We start from the raw sequence: 18,495 nt of genomic DNA on the forward strand, positions 1-18,495 counted from the left end.
TATTTTGCAAACCTTTAACGAATTTTTGATTAATAAACTCAACGATTTCAAAGCGAGCAATGGCAACACTCTACGGGAAAAAAAAAAAAAAAAAAAAAAAAAAAAAAAAAACTTTTTATCTCCAGCGCGCGGAACTGTGTATCGGAAATTCTAAAGGTATGCTCCTTTTAAAATTATTTTGTGACATTATTGAACTGAATTTTATGTTTTAAGTGCAAAGAACATGATATTTAATAAGTAAAGGTAACACACGAAGCGTTAAAAAAACGCCCCTTTGGACGTAATTCAAAATCTGAAACCTTTCAGAATTAATTTTTGTAGTTATTTCTTCTAATTAAACTGAGTTATTATTTAACGATATACGATGCAGAACGAATATACGATGTAGATCGAAATAAATCGTATTTGCACAAGAAATTTAGTTCCTGTACTGCACACCACAAAATACTAATTGAAAGAGTGATAGAAATAAAAACAATTTTTCCCCCAATAAAATAACGAGAAAGGTCACAGGGTTAACATGACATTAATGAGAAGCAAAAAGAAGACAAATTTTAACGGAAAAGTATGTGACGTACGGAAATAAAGAAAGGTCAATTAAATATTCCCTAACCATTGATAATATACATTTATAGCCACCAAGCAGGTAGAGAGGGAGAAAACATGCGTATCAGAAGCTTAGAGAACACCGATGAAGTTCTACTGTGACCGTTTTTATTTTGGATATTTTATCCCTGATACATATTATAGTGTATCGGTTCGAAAGGGAGATTCAGGTGCTCATGGTCCTAATTTTTGCTGGAAGATGATAACAATTAATATTTTTTGTTTTTTCTTATTTCCTGGATTTGTTTCCTCCAAGAAGCTTTTTGTTGCGAATATCTAGACAGAAAACGAAACAAGGAGAGGGTAGACGTAACTTATGACTGCACGCTAAGTTTGCCTTGATGCTGATATCGCATATACTAATCTCGCAAATTTCTTAAATCTGAAATATTGCTGATATGCTTAATTTTCTACTTAAGAGTTGCCTGTTGCTGAGATAGTTAACTTATGCCGTGTCAGCGTCTGACGTAGTATGGTCCTTCTTCTTAAGGAAGAAAAAGCTTTTGTTCGACGCTTCATTGCTCTCGAATCGATAGAGGTTCATTCAAAATTTATATGAGTCTAAGGCTATTTTCTACCTAATTTTAAATTCCGTAGAGACAATTTCTTTAGTAATTAGACTTTCGAAGTCAATCTCTGTTGATGTTATCTGCAGTCGCATTTCATATTCTGTATTTAATTTGTTTCTATATGTTGTTTCTGTTGCCACATACGTTGAGAAAGACTTTTCGCGTAAATGCGTTGTTCCGAATGGCATTAAAACGTTTATAGCTGTGAGAGGAGCAATTTTGCATACATATTGACTGAATTGAAAAACCCGAGCTGCCGTCACCGTTAGTCACGGGTGACGTCGCGTCACGAATGTCAGCAGCTCACATGTGAAACTTCTCATTAATTTTCAAAGATAACTAAATGTATTGTAGAGACATTAGGTTATTTCGAAGCAGGAGAGATGAAAATGAGCAATGCTCTCGCCGAGACTCGAACCTCGGACCTCTCGAATACACGCCGAGTGTGCTTACCACTAAACCGCGAAGGCATGCTAAGAAGGCGAGAGAAATACCTTATAGTATGTTGATATTTTTTAATTAATAAACACTGTTAATTTGGAAGTCAAGCAACAAACATTAACGTTATATTTTCAAATTTTCACAGGACTAGTTTCGATAGTTTTACCGAACCATCATCCTCAGCATAATCTTAATAAACACTAGTCAACTAGTGCGAGTGCTTTATAATTTTCTTTTTTTTCTTCCCCCCCCCATTTGTGTATGACTCGCAGATCCCCGAGGTTCCACGAAACCACTAGACCAAACCACTTTTTGACCAAACCACTTTTTGGAAACCACGGTTTCAGAGCGTCTAAGAAAAGCTTAATGATGTTAGAATTAGAGGAACATTAGGACAACTATATACGTCTCATATGGTCAGAATGTTTCTGAAAGTACTCTACCACAATCAATATTTAGTGGAATCTTACATTATTGGCATGGAATTAATGTGAGAATGAATGCAAAATGTGTGCTACATATGATCTCCCAGCGCATCTGAGTTCATCTTTAAAATCAAAAGCTAGCCTCAAAAAAAAAAAATCTTAAATATCCATACGCACTTGTAAGACTGTAAGTTTCGAAACTTAGTTTAGGTCATTTAATGAACATATGTAATTATAGCTTTAAAATATGAAAGAAATTTAAATTTAATAATTAAATTAAAAAATGGCGTAAAAAGTTTATATTTTTTAATCAATTATTATTGCTGTGGTTGCAAAATTAATAATTCTGTAAGCTTTGATTTTAATTTCGAATAGTAGTTGAAAATTTTGACTGTTCATAAATTTTTTTATTGATTCTCTTATTTGTGAACAATGTATGTTCTCTTTTGTGAAAGTGCAAAAATGCTTGCTGTGAAACAAGCATGTGAATTACAAATGACTAATTAATTTTTCCAGTTGCTACAGTAACTTTAAGCAGTAGCTTAAAGCTGTTCCTGTTCCTATCATCATTAGAATTATAACTTAATGAGCATTAAACATGTTTCTATAGTCGAAAAGTCATAGATTAATCGTTTGCTACGATCATATTAAATAATTAAATTTTTAATTACTGTGTTTCATTACAGATTACCCTGGTAGCTTTGATTGATTGGCAGCATTTCTAATTAATTACATGTGCAATGCTCTTATCATTTTAGGTCACTTATTCGTAGATTTGTCCTAGCCTTTTGAACAATATACCGAATTAACAAGTAATGAGGAGAACAATATGTGTCTGCGTTAAATGCTTCAGGGAGTCAATATTCCTGCAAAGAAGGTGGACTGTATACAATGCAGATGTCCAAAAGAATGCCATTTTAGGGTTTGAGAAAAGGGGGATATAGTTTGGAGTAAGAATGCACTTCGGACCTCAATGAATTCGTGGAATTAGGAGTTAGATGTTTTTTCTTTCTGTAGTCATCTGAAGCCGTGATTTTGAAGTGAAAATCGAAAGCTTTAGTAAATCGCATTTGCTTTAGTTGAAATACAGTTGAGCTAGTGTTCCTTTTAGTAGTCAATATGGATCCCGCGAAAAGAAACAAATACAGCGTTGGTTTCAAATGCAAAGCCATTTATTTTGCGAAAGAAAATGGAAATCGTGCTGCAGCAAGGGTGCTTGGTGTTGGTGAAAGATGAAACGAATTATGATGATTATTTATTTATGGATCAGAGTAACAATGATGGTGAAGATAAACCAAAATTCGATGATGTGCCTGAAGTTATATCGGAAGACGAAGGTGACGAGCCTCTTATGTTATCTGATGATAAAAATTTTTAAGTTCATAAGGTATGCCATTTCTTTTAAATTAACAGCATTTAGGAACATATAGAAAATCCATTCTTTTGTACTGATTCCTCATTTTTATACTCGGCGTTTAACACACACCCGTAAATTTCCATCTTTTTTTTTTTTTTTTTTTTGTACTGAAAGTGAGTGTTATACGCCGGAATATACGGTAATACAAATCAATAATTTGGAACGATAAGAGTTATTTAACTTACTATTATGATTTTTTTTTTTTTTTTTTTTTTTTTGTGTTTGCAGTGATTTGCAAAAAACCTGTCATTTGTTTTAAAAAAGTGCAACTGACTGTTGCACTTTTTTAATACTCGCAGTAATCCGTATGGAAAGAAGAAAATTATAGTTTTAAAGACTACCATAGCAATAATTATTTCAGGTATTCATAACAGTAGTAATATATTTCGGCAGAAAATTATTTATAACAAAACTCTAGTTACACAAAGTGCTTTCTCTTTTTTCCCTAGGCGAATAAAAATCAGGTTTTACTTTCATTAATAAATTTATTTCAGATTTTTTATCTTTGATTTATATAACGTGAAACGATAATGCAGCCCTCAGAAAGTTTTACAAAGCTATTAAATTAATTTTCGTATATATAATCGACATGTATATTCCCCAAACATATCGCCTATAAATATTACTAATTTAGTAGTTAGTACCGTAATGTTTTGTATTTATAATTTTTGTTTATCCTAATTACTGCTTGAATTGCGTCATTAATTTTTCTAACAACAAATATGCCTTTTTTTTAACTGAAAAAAAAAAAAAAAAAAAAAAGACAAAAGAGTTATCTAGATTTTCAGGTATAGTGGACTTTGTTCGCTGGAAATTATAGGGACTATAAAAAAATTTAATTTCTGTAAGTTATATTTGAAATAAATTTTATAACGAATTTATTAAAAAAATAACTCCATAAGTCGTATGAATTCCTTTGTTTTAGGTTCCAATATAGATCCATTTACGGATGATTTGATTACATTACGAATGATAACATCAACATTTTCGTCTTTTAGCAAATATTTCTTCTCCCATGCTTTGAAAATAGAGTATTGGTTTTTTTTAAATAGGTAAACAAAATATTACTCTTATTTCGTATTCAATTACTATTCCACATTTTAGTCGGCCACGCAACACTTTTAATAATTCCCATTTTCACTTCAGAAATCGAAGTTTTGGATTTCTGATTTGGAGCAGAATATTGCAATTATAGATTAGAAAACGAATGAGTGTGATTATTTTTTCCGGAAAAGTATTAATATTCCAAAGGCAGTTGATCAAGGCTAGTGGACACTGTCGTACAGAAACTACTTTTACACAACAGCTGGAAGCGGAAAGTGAACTCACTCCATGGAGGTAGGAAGTAAGATGGAGTCGCCCTAAACAGGTTTCTCCCGTACCCTGCTCTGAAGCACCGGCGATCCCTACGTGGTGACCAAAACATTGGGTCATTTACCATTGAGTTCTATGGAATTTGACGCGTTCGGATGTAAATATTTTGTAATTACGTCTTAAATATACATATAAATGTATATATTTTCTTTTTCTACAACACTTCAGAGTCCTAAGTATGTGAAAACATTAATATTAAAACTATGCATTATTTCTTTTCTATTTATAGAGCTTCTTCCTAAAATACTTTCTTAAATATGACAGGATTTTTGGCTTCTGAAGCATCTTTTAAATCGAAAAATGCAAGTCAATTTATAATTAATGCTCTATTCGGTTCATTTTAAATTAGAGAATTATTAGGAATTAGCGAAATACTTTAAATAAGTATTTCGCTAATTCCTAATAATTAAATAGGTATTAAATAGTACTTGATTTTCTCTGAACATTTCTAAAAGGGAATAAAATAAGGTTTTTTTTTTTTTTTTTTTTTTTTTTTTTTTTTTTTTTTTTTTTTAAGTATTATTTAAAACTTGTAACTGAGTTATTATAAAATCTAAGGGGAATAATTCTTTTAATAATACTTATCAGATTTTTTTTTACCCTTCATTTCAACAATACATATTCCAAAACGCTTTATTACGTTCTTAAGTGCGCATCTCATAGCATTTGCTTTACAATACCTTTTAACAGATTGCTTTCCAATACGAACAATTCTTGCTTAAATAGTTTTATAACGTATTTGTCAACAGGATTTCAATTTATGTTTACAATTCAATATTAAGGTTATTATATATTTAAATAACATTTATAATCATTATAAATTAGATACATTTAATAATTAGATTTCTTCACAGTACTTTCACAGTTGTTTATAAGTGAATAAATTCTTCATTTCAAATGCATTTATAAATAATTTAATGAATATTTAAGTATTTTGTCAAAGGCAGATACATGCTTTTTGCAAGTACATGCATAAATACCCATACATATTTCCTATTTTTCATTTCCGGCATGTGCAAATCTTTAATTTCTGTGCATTTACTATATTTTTCGTGTAAAGTAATTTACACTAATTTAGCATACACCCGAAAGTTTTACACAAAAAATATATATGAATATAATTTGAATGAAAATTATAAGTATTATTTTTAATACCCACTCAAAAGTCAGTTTTTCTTCAAAATTCTTCCACGATGGCATCTCTCTCTTTAGGCAGATAGCCCTTGCATGCGTTAATCTATTTAATCTGACCTATGTGCCTAATTACAAATATTTTAACGTACATAATTTTATATTTATAAAACGTGTAAGCCCAAAGTGATTATTTTTCAGATATATAAAATTAAAACGATGGGTTTAAAATGAGCAGCAGTAAAGCCTCTCCTCTAAAAAATTTTGAAAGGTACATGTTACAATAATATATGGATGTGAAAAAAATTTGTTTTATTTAAAACATTTTTACGTTTGGAAAATAAAATAAAAGTAGCGAATACTCTTATCAAGTGTATCGAAAGACGTATACAATTTTAAATGTACCGTAAGGTATTTTTCATTCTTTAAGCATAACATTTTTCTTAAAATCTATATTTTTGTAGTGCAACAGCTTATAATTTTATAAAACAAATTCATAATCAAAATCGCTGTTGCTAAACTATACAAATTGCTATTATCCATCCCACTATGAATGTTTCTTTCATGCGAAAGTGTCCCTTTTCGATTTCTATGGAACTGTCGTGTGTCGAAATACTATCAGAATCTTGTCAAGCGAGCTTCTGAATGTAAACAAAGAACACCCCATCTGGTGACCCAAGCCTCAAAGCAGTGCTTCACTTTTAGCGCGGGTTGGCCCCTCCTCCCTTTCCTACCTCCATGACTCACTCGACTGGACTATGCGTCTTATAAAAGGCACATGGTCGGTTGGAGACAGAAATGAATGAAAAGTAAAGTTCTGACCCAATTGAGAAATAATAGTAGTAGTATTAGTCACGGCAATTATAATAATCTGGATTTTCCTTTTTCTTTTTACTCTGAATTATTCGAAATCGTAAGACTATTAAAAAATTCATTAATGTTTCTTCATTATTGAAAATTAAGGTATTTTAGATTTTACTTGAATTAAATAAAGTTTCGAATTAAGCGATTTCTAGTTAATGAATGTTCACTGTTTCAAGACCAGTTTGTCGTTTTTGTTAACCATGCTCATAGAAAAGAATTCATTATTAATACTCGAATTCATATTAATTTCTGTCCTCGTGATATTATAACTTTATTTATCATGTGGTATTATAACTTTTAAGACGTTAAAATCAACTTGGACTGTTTTCTTTACACCTAACGGCTGATCCTGGAAGTTATGTCTCGACACTGGCTGCATTGTTTGGTACAGATACTTGTCTCTAGAGATGGTATTGCTTAACGACTAGCACAGAAGGTAAGACTCAAAATTTAAATGCTTTTCCAGCCATGACTTGTGAGGTAATACAACTAATTAGAAACAAACTATGTGATTTCTCGTCATCTTTCAATAACTGCTTGCTCGTACGCTTAAGTAAAGACGTAACTGCAACGACAAAACTCAGGCAGAACACTTTGGGCAGAAACAGGAAATTATCTATTTTCTTGGCACTTAACCGAGCTGTACCAAAGATGAGCACTAATTCTACTCTGCAAGCGGTTTGAGTAGCAAAACAACAGATAGACAAAGTAAACAAATGTTTTATTTTGTACCCGCTAAGTTTTCCTGCCCGCAAGGAGAAAAATCAAGTTCAGGTGAAAAAGAAAGATATTTAGTTTGGTGGGTCAGGTGAAAAGGAAAGATTGAGGGCAATTTCGTATTTCAGGGATAAAGCTTTATATTTTCATACGAATTTGAAAAGCCGGATTAAAAAAAAGTATTCGATAAAATAATAAAAAATAAAAGTCCCATTAAAGTACTTGTAGTAGCGGGAAAAGAGGGGGGTCCAACTTAGATAGACTCCAAACAGTGTGTAGTATATAATTTAAATTTTGAATTCTGGAACAGGTTCCAAATGAGACACAGTTAAGATTTCTTCTTAATTTTGAATTATCCTCTCCCAGTAAAATTCACAAAGCCCAGTATCAGAGCGATTATCGTGATGAGACAAGGAGCATAGGAAAGAACATAAAGCTAACAGGTAGTAAAACTTAAGTTATAATTTTTGCAATATTTGTACATGTGTAGAGGTAACGTAAAATAAATTTCACATGTTTAGATAGCTATTCATATAAAATATTGAATTAATGCAAGAAAGATCTTCAAGCATGCCTTTCTTCTACAAGTACTGAACGTTATCACTGAAATATGTGGAAGTAATTGCCTTTCTTGCAATCGGTGTAGCTCTGACTCCATGTATAAACTTAGAATTTCTGTCAAAATTATGTTATTACATCTTCAGAAAGGCTAAACATAAAACGAAGAAATTTGGTCGACAGTCCAAACTTATTCCCTTCTCAGCAGAAGAACAAAATGATAGCTTTCTTAACTACGGCATAGCATTCAAGTGTTATCTGTTTAGAAAAAACTACCCTTATTTAGGGTTTTATAAAGGAGTTCACATTTAAGTTCCACAAACGTGATTAGGGGTTATCTGCAGTATGACAAAGCGTGCGAGGATTATTTGCCTAAGAGAAGAGATACTTCCATTGAGGACGTTCCAAAGGAAAGTGACTCGTATTTCCGTTACACACAATGAAAACAAGGAAAACTCTCATGCATCAGGGAATTGAGCCCGAGTCAAACTACCTGTGTTCAGAGAAAATTTTGTAAGTGAATAATTTCGAAAAGCTTACATAATCGCTATTATGTAATGCTATATGTAGATCTATTAGCTGCTAAGTATCGAAGCCAGGATGAACTAACCACATTTTCTGGACTTTAACTTCTTAGCCGCCGGCAGCTTGAAGAAAAAAGATGACTTTGTCGGTATTACTAAGTTTAATAATGCTGGTGAAACTGAATGTGTAAAAAAGTTTAGAAATGGATTCATCTAGAGTCAGGTATCACAGAAGAACCTAAAATGTGCTTATTTACTTTAGTGTAATTATTTTCTTATGATTACAACTCAACATTTAAAAATTAATACTACATTTCACTTTAATAAATTAATTCAGTAAGCTTGGCGGAGAATGTATTTTTCATTTATCCTAATCTCAAAGATATTTTTATACACTTTTTTTAAAGAAATGTAAACAAGTTCGTTACTTACCCCCAGATGAATTGGATAACTGCAGTGAAACATTTTGAGGTACATTGTCATATCCACTCCACGTGCTAAGATCAGGAACATACGAAGAGACATGGCCGGAGCTATTAGGCCGAGACAGCATGCTGGAAGACGGAATGGATAAAGTAGGTGATGACTTAGAAACTAAATCTTCATTCACTTGACTCCACATGAGAGAATTAACATTATTATTATCATGACTTCGAGCATAAGGTGATATTCCTAAAAGTTTTGAGGCAGCAGTAGGAGTATTGACACCTGTTAAGTACAAAGGGCTACTGGTTGACGGTGCTGTCGGACTTTCCGTAGCATCAGGTAAGTGATGGTAAGTTATAGATGGAGTACTTACTGCGTGAAGATTTCCTGCATCTATTCCAAGCTCCCGTGTTGCTACAATACCTGAAGAAGTTGTGAGATAGTTTATTGTAGAGGGAACAAGCATATTTCTTAAAGGCAAACTGTCTACGGCCAGGTCTGAAGAATCATTTAAAGCCGAAAGAGACCTTCCAAAGTCAGCATGTAAAGGTGTGCCTAAATGATATCCCAGCCGATCGAATTCCCTAGGCGAGGCCGGACTTCTTATGTGAGGAAACGAGGAATTGTGAGGAGCGCAGGAAAGATCCAAGTTCAAACGGTTAGTAGAAATGTCACCTCCATGCTGTATGATGTGCGCAGTAATGTCTTTCTCGTGCAACAGGGAAGAATTATGATGTTGATGCTGTTGCGTATCATTCTGATTATGATCAATCTGCTGAAGATCATTATCTAGTTCACTCTCTCTCTGCATTAGTTGACGGTGCTGTAATAAAGATGAATGTGATTCAACATTTTCATCAAGCACTGAAGAATTAGCAGATTGGTGCAAACGGGAAAGATGAGAGTCTACATTTATTTCATTGCATTCACTTAAACGCTGTAAAGTACCGTGGCGAGACATTCGGGATTCATTTCTATTTTCTTCCATTATATGATGCTGCGGGTTGTGAATATGATTTTCTTGTACTCTATTATCATCTTGCACGGAGTGATGACCAACTTGAAGGATATGAGGAGACTGTTCATTACCTTCTTCACAATCCCGATGATGGTGATGTTCGTCTTGATTTGACTGCTCTCGATGAAGTATAGATGACCGATGGTTTGACATATTAATCAAATGCTCCATGGTGTCATTACCGGCAACAGAATATTGGTGATGAACATGGTTTAAATGCGATTCTTCTACTGTACATTGAGTGCACTGTGATTCCAACAAAGCGTCATCATCTTTACGCGTCTCATGAAGATGGCGTTGCATGTGTTGGTGTTCCATGAAAGTATCAACAGCATGAGGACTGGAAATTTGGTTGCTATGATGACCACCGATGGAAGGTATGCTGGGATCGCCAGGATCGTTGTTGTGCTCTACTATTCTATAATTGTCATAAACATGTTCTCCATGTTTCATAACATGTGCGCTACTGTTCGAATGGAAAGTATGATGATGATGAATATGTGGCTGCTCCTCGTGATACTGAGGATTATTTTCCAATTCTTTATCTTCTTGCAGCACTTCATTCAAATGAAGATGTTCTTCCAAATTAGGCAAATTTGTAAGTTGGTCCGAGTGAAGTTGATAGGACTGTCGTTTTTGAACATTTTCATCTGCCCGGGATTTTTCTTTCGGTATGTGTGCAGATAAATCGGTAACAGACTCCTGTTTGATGTCCGGTTCCTGCTCCGGGCTAGATCTATCATCCGAAACTTCGGAATCTCCATCTTTTCTTTCACTAGAAACCTTCTCTCCGTCAAAAGCATCTGCTTGAGAACGAGCCATTTCATTTGAAGCATTGTCTTCAATCAAAGAGGTTCATATTTTAACTTTTCTACCATTTTAATGATAGTATATTCTAAGCATATGTGCCTCTCAGGCCAAAGCGGTATTGAATGCAAAGGTTTTTTGGAAGTGTTTAAAAATCCACATGATTTTATAGATATATCAACAATGCACAGTATGATTCTGCTTAGTCATCTATTGCGATGCTGGAAATATTATTACAAAGAATCCGATTTCTTCTCATTCAAGAATATTTTCCTTCAGTAACATCTTCTTCTTATTTATGCAGTTACAACAAAATGATATTTATCACTCGAAAAAATATATGGCGATATCAGGTAAAATAACAGGAATTTCGGATTCAATCATAAAAATGCAGAGCAAATTCTCTGAATTTACAAATCATTGCCTCATTTACAAATCTAAATTTTTGGTACATGATTGCAAATAAATGAACCTAAATACGGGAATGCACTCAAAATAAATATCCAAATGTAAATTCAAAGTCAAGTTCCGCAGCAATAAATATATCTTTTTGGAGCTTCTGTTTTGTTTAGCTCTTCTGCAGACGAACTTTCGAAAGGAATATCAATGAAGATCAAAACGGTCAATCCAGGGGGTGTCTATTTCCCATGATTCACCTATAAGAAAAAGTGTTTATCAGTCGGTTGCAGATGTTTCCAGCAGTAGATGATAAAGATTTTATCTAATACTTGAAAGTCTGATAAACCGAACCTTAGCTTCCAATTCACCCTTTAATTACACACTTGTTTTATTAAATTCTTTCTCAATGGCGTCAGGTGTTCGACAATGCGAAATAATTGTTATCAGTTCTAAAATAAACATGAGAACTTCTACATTGCCAAATGACGATTATTCTATATATTAGAATAATAAAGTCGTTAAAATGTTTTACTAATCTTGCTCTACCTACTCCCGGAACATGTCGGAACTTTTAATTTATGTAAGCGTTTTATATAGCAGTGAAGAGAATTTCTGTTGTGATGTGGTAAAACCATACCGCTTTACCTCTTTTTTGTCTAACCTTTTTTTGCCATTTTTATGGTTAATATTTACCGAAAAGCTGGAGATTTTGTTCTAAAAGTCTACAATACTGTTTGAATTTTTATACATCTTATAACAAACAACTAATAATCTTCTCTAGACTACCATCCAATTTTAATCTCATAGTTCGATAATAAATATTAAATCTTATACTGAACACTAAATACAAGATAACTTAAATATCTAGACATTATCAGTGTAATTTCGTTTTATTAGTTACATTATGAGTGGTAATTTTTCAGCCGTTTAAGTGTTGCCAACTTCATTCATCGAAATTGCGAAATTTTGCATGCTATTTGAAAAATATGGGCTTAATTTTTAACTTTGTTTATAAAGCTAGGATATTAATTCTACAATATCGAAAACTTAACATTTTTGTTATAACAGGATTTTTTAATTATTTCATAAAATTAGTATTCTGTTTCTTATAAATATCTTAAAAATGAAATGGAAATTAATTGTCGTCATTATATACAAATTACTGAGCTCTATGTATTTGAAGATTAATTAGAATTTTAAACATGTTTCTGGACTGGTGTCTTGTAATCTCTCATTTGTTAACTGCAAAAGTATTTTTTCTTAGAATGCTTTAGGTATTTCATGTTTCACTCAAATTAAAATTCAAAGTATCAGGAAAGTATGATTTCTGTCATACACTGGATTAAATTTCTAAATACTAAATCAAGAAGTTATAACGTAAAGCGGGGAATAATAATGATCAAAGCAAATGCATAAAATAATTTATAAATAAACTTAAAAATATATTGAAAAATTAGTTAAAATGAAAATAAATAAATAAAATAGAATAAATGAAAGGGAATAAATATTTTAAATTAATAAAATACAAAGCGGAAAGATGAGCAAACATAAATACTATTTTGAATATCACTTCATATCTTTTAATAAACTATAAGTGCAAAATTTTTATCAGAATATTTCAAGTTAAGAAATTTTTGTTTTTATGTTTCTAAAATATTAAATATAGTAACCAATACAGCACAGCGCATAAAATTAAGAAGTGAAACTGTTTGATCAAGTTCTTGGCCAAAATTTAATTGTTAAAAGAATTAAATATGTAAAAGTACACAATCAATAACTCAGTTAAATGGTATAGCTGCTCAAAAAATTTTATCTTCTCATTCATCAAGAAGCTCAATAAAGAATGAAAAACGCTTTTGTTATTGTCAAAATATTAATACTAATTTTTAATTAAGTATTTCTTACGCTGAATTTATGAGCATCCAAAAAGAAAATAAACTTCCCAACTAATTGCCAATGATAAATTCCGTCGAGGTATTGCTCATGTACCATATAATTATGACCTTTTTCAACAGATTTGACGAGAATTATTTTGTAACACACTTTTCATGCATTTAAGAAATAGAATTGACTAAGTGCATGTCAAGGGAGAAGTTATATATATATATCTTCTCACTATATGTGTGTGTGTTTTGTGTGTATGGATAAATGAATAAATATGAATTTAAAAGCAGTTCAAAATCAAATCCAATTGCACGCTGAAAGCAGAACAAGTAACGGTAATAATGCAAAATAAATTTATATAATACGTTTAAAATCCATCCTATATGCGATTCGGAGCAAACCATATGCGAACAACAAAAACTAGAAGCACAGTGGCAAACTGCATGATAGGCTCAAACAATGGTAGAATCGTCATCAAGCGGTTGGTGCGGTTGGTGTAACGAAAGAAGTAAATAAAAAATACGCAAGTTTTTAATTAAAAAAAATTTCAAGCTTGTTTATGATTTTTATTCTATGATTTTCCAATTTTTGCCCTGTTTTCTATGGCCTGTAGAGACTGGACTGATAAAGACCCACAATACTTTTATCAGCTTTCTGAAATTATTTTAAGTATTAAACCTTATTAGTCCAAAGGGATTTGAATCCCGAAGGACTATTAGTTTCGTTTTGGCATTTTGCATCGGACTCATAAATGTCGGTTCACTTTTCAAACTGTTGCCACAAAATGTTAGAGTCCTGCATTATATTTGAAGAAATTAAATAATGAAAAATCTGCAAAAATGTATGTATATTTCTCGTATTGTGATAAAACAACGGTACATAGAGTCATCGAATTTTGAATAACGTAATCCTCCAACGAATATGAGCATGTGGAAGACCAAATTTGAAATTTGAAATTTGTTTTATGATCGATTTCCTATTTTTTAAAACTTTGACGAATTTTTGATTAACAAACTCAAGGATTTCAAAGCGAGCAATGGCAACGTTGTGCAGAAAAAACATTTTTATCTCCAGCGCCTGAGTCTTTGTATCGGAAATTCTAAAGATATGCTCGTTTTAAAACTATTTTGCGATATTGCTGTTGCACTGGATCTTATGGTTTAAGTGCGAGGAACGTGATATTTAATAAAGAAAGGTAACACACAAAATGTTAAAAAACGCCCCTTTGGACGTAATTTAAAATCTGAAACATTTCAGATTTTTTTTTTTTTTTAGTCCAAAGGGATTTGAATCCCGAAGGACTATTAGTTTCGTTTTGGCATTTTGCGTCGGACTCATAAATGTCGGTTCACTTTTCAAACTGTTGCCACAAAATGTTAGAGTCCTGCATTATATTTGAAGAAATTAAATAATGAAAAATCTGCATAAATGTATGTATATTTCTCGTATTGTGATAAAACAACGGTACATAGAGTCATCGAATTTTGAATAACATAATCCTCCAACGAATATGAGCATGTGGAAGACCAAATTAGAAATTTGAAATTTGTTTTATGATCGATTTCCTATTTTTTAAAACTTTGACGAATTTTTGATTAACAAACTCAAGGATTTCAAAGCGAGCAACGGCAACGTTGTGCAGAAAAAACATTTTTATCTCCAGCGCGTGAGTCTCTGTATCGGAAATTCTAAAGATATGCTCGTTTTAAAACTATTTTGCGATATTGCTGTTGCACTGGATCTTATGGTTTAAGTGCGAGGAACATGATATTTAATAAAGAAAGGTAACACACAAAATGTTAAAAAACGCCCCTTTGGACGTAATTTAAAATCTGAAACATTTCAGATTTTGTTTTTTTATTTTTTTATTGTGTCTTTGTTAGTTCAGAAATAGGATGATGCATTTACTTCTTTCGTTGCTCCAGCTCCCTAATGAAGATATAGCGAAAGATGAAAATTTCTTTTCTCTACATCATTTTTGATATTGGAAATTTTGCGTCTATCATGCAGTTTACCACTGTGCTACTGCTTCTGGTTATATATATGCATATATACATATAACCAGATTATGATATGATATCGTTGTGCGCGTACGGGTTCGTAATAGATTGAATGCAAAAGTCTGATGAAAGGATAATAAAATTTATTCTTATCACAAGAAATAAAACAAAATGCTGAAATGTTTCCTCACAGATAATCGTACAATTCTAAAATATTCTAGATATTGGTGCAATATCACACAGCAGTTATATTTTAAACTACTAAAACTTTAAATAGAACACATTACAAACTGCAGAGAAAGCTAATCCAATCTCACAGCGAACTCGCTACAATCAGGAATAAAAACTTAGTAAACAGATGAACTCAAATATTTTTCTCCTACTTTTGTAAGCTTTTCAGTCATGCACGAGAACATTCTGGTATTTTCTCGAGGTTTCTGGACAGTAAAAGAGTACAATTACGAGATATCTATTTATTTAATGTTAAATGCGCGTGCTCCTGTAATTTTACTTTTTCAGCATAGCTTTCTTTTAAAACTAGTCACGTGCTGCATTGCATGGGGAAATAAAACAATTTTAATTACAATTCTACTAAAAATAGCTAACTAATTACAAAATCGGTAACAGTATATATCACAGGTTATGATAATGGCATATATATATATATATACTATATATATACATTACCAGATAAGATTACGATACATATTACGTATATCATAATCTATAAATTATATTTCATAATCATTGTCTTATGTAATCTTTCATCTTTCGTAATCATCATCTTATAGAATTATATATGTATATATTAACTATTAGTAAAAGTATTTCATATATTATCTCCAAGGAAAAGAAATTCAATTAAAGCCATGAATTATTATAAGAAAATTCAATGATTTTTCTTACAGATTTAAATGATATCTCTTTACAGATTTTAAATGGTTTTAATAAAATAATAATAATAGAAGTAATAAATAAATAAAAATAAATTAATAATAAATAATAATAATGTAATAAAGGACTAGATTATACTAATTTAAAATACTAATACTGACTAAAACATTTTTCTTATAATAATTCATGGCTTTAATTGAATTTCTGTTCCTTGGAAATAATATATAAAGTACTTTTTCTAATAATAAATTATTAGTTTATTACTTATCAGCTTTAGCGCAAGTTTTAAGCTTATTAATTTACTCATAGCTACTTTTACTTAGAATATATTATATATATATATATATAATAATAATAATTTATTTACTAAAGAAATATTAATTATATTATCTCCTAATATAAATTTATTTATATTTATTTTATGTATCAAAATGAGGGAACCCATAAGTAGGAAGTTAAATTCCGAAAACTGTTTTTTAAAGGATATCCAATAAAGATTTCTTTGAAGTAATGTATCTATTGACGACTCAGTTAGCAATAACATCTTTTGTCAGTAATAAGTCTTTAGCTACAGTAAAACGTAGGTTTTAAAATATTGTTGATAATATTTGGAGATAACTGATATTCGAAAACATTTGTTAAAAATGTAATAAATCTAAACATAAAAAATAAAATAATAAATTTGAAAATGCTTTGATAACATTTGCAAACATTTGTTAAAAATGTGTGGAAATGAATTAGTAAAATAATTAAACGAAACTGCCAGACTCACATTAACCAGATGGTAATAAAACGGCTTCGTCAAAAAGTCTACCAATAGAATGAAAAGCTCTTTTGTTTATGACATGAAAGTATATAAATAACATAAATTTGTTTTTCGGAAGTGTAGTTATTTTTTATATGAAATTATTAAAAGAGATGAGAAATGGAAAGGTTTGCTTGTTAAATAAATTACAAAAGTTATCACTAATTAAAGAAAAATCACAAAAATGACGATTATTCAAAAAGTTGCATGTAGAATTTAATGAAACTGACTAACAATATAGAACACTTAGCACTTAGTAAGGTATAAAATAACATGAAAAGAAATTACCAGACAATTATGGTGTAAGAGAAATTATAGTATATGTATAAAATAAACAAATCGGACGTGTCAGTTTGGTTTATGAAAATTACTTTCAATATGGAGTATTATCTCCCCTAGAAGCAATTAAGCATTTACAGCGATGTGTGATGCTGTCAATTATGCGGTCTATCAGTTCCGCAGGAAGTGATAGCTAGGGCTTTTGCAAAGCAGTTGTAAACGTGGCAAGCTTCCGAAGAGGAGGATTGAGAGCAGCTATACGTCTTCCTAAAGCATCCAAAACATGGTCGTTCATTCAGGTCCAGTGTGATCATGCTGGTCAGTTCATGCGCTGAACTGTTTGCTGCTGAAGATAATCATCCATGATGCGAGCCCAATACGGTCTAGCGTTGTCGTCCTGTAGCAGGGAATCATCACCTATTTCCCCAAGGGCGCACATAAGCATCAAGGATGCCCGAGCTCTGAGCATTCTCGGTTCCAGGTGGAAAGACATGGAGGTCTGTGCTTCCACCCTAAAAACATACCATCTAAAACACAGACATAGCGTCTTCCGTATGCATCTCTTTCAATGTTGATGTGCTCACCTCAAACGTTCCCTTCTATGACGTGATCTATGACTTGCACGCAAATGGCTGGTCGCCTCGCTAACAGACCTCCTTCGTGATCTCCTAAGCACAGCTGACGTTGACACCAACTTTCCGGTGGCTGCATCAAGGAGGACCTGAGTTGAGTCGAAGTCGCTGTTCTATTTCTTCGTGTGCATAACAACAAATATCGGTCATCGGTGTCCGTCGTAGTGCTTGGACGCCCTTGATTGAATTTTCTGGAAGCCAAATCTTTGGCTAGAAATTGCTGCTAGAGTCTATGAACTACAGAAGAATTCACATTTAGCCCATCTGGCCACTTCTATCTGACTTTATCCTGCCTCTAGTCTCCCTATATCCCTCCATCGCAGTTCTTCGGGCAAATAATGCCTAGAGGTCATTGTTACCAATTGGCTATCCCAGATTTTTTATTTCGGTATCACAGAGAAATTTTCAGGCTCTCAAACATGCAATTTTATGCTCCCAACAGATAACGTATTCCGATTGCATCGCCACTAATTTGCATACGGCAGTTTTATTCAGCAACTCTTATTTTACAACATATTCAAATTTTATACGGATTGGCTTATTTTTGAGCGAGTTATCTTTACTTTTGTGATTTTTCCTTAATTTTTGGAAACCAGTCTATATATGAATTGTAAATTATATCTAAAAATATCAAACAGGGAGACGTTAAAGATTTTTACAGTTTAAATTAAATTAACTTAACTTTAAATCAGTTCTAATCCTTTTTCCTTAATAAATGATATTCG

The 18,495-nt window shown here is 31.9% G+C and overlaps 1 protein-coding gene across 3 annotated transcripts in view; it reads right to left on the minus strand.

Moving 5' to 3' along the window:
- The window catches only part of LOC118194579 (uncharacterized), a 134,897-nt gene that overhangs the window by 43,824 nt on the left and 72,578 nt on the right, over positions 1 to 18,495 (minus strand). For all 3 annotated transcript variants that reach the window (XM_035365747.2, XM_035365746.2, XM_035365745.2), the window contains exon 2: positions 9,059 to 11,533. In XM_035365747.2, the coding sequence (XP_035221638.1) occupies positions 9,059 to 10,892 (1,834 nt within the window). In that variant the 5' untranslated portion in view covers positions 10,893 to 11,533. The remainder of the gene's footprint in view (positions 1 to 9,058; positions 11,534 to 18,495) is intronic.

The sequence above is a fragment of the Stegodyphus dumicola genome, chromosome 6, assembly GCF_044657685.1.
Source record: "Stegodyphus dumicola isolate Sdum_Otavi_A_Nest chromosome 6, ASM4465768v1".
Classification (NCBI taxonomy): domain Eukaryota; kingdom Metazoa; phylum Arthropoda; class Arachnida; order Araneae; family Eresidae; genus Stegodyphus; species Stegodyphus dumicola.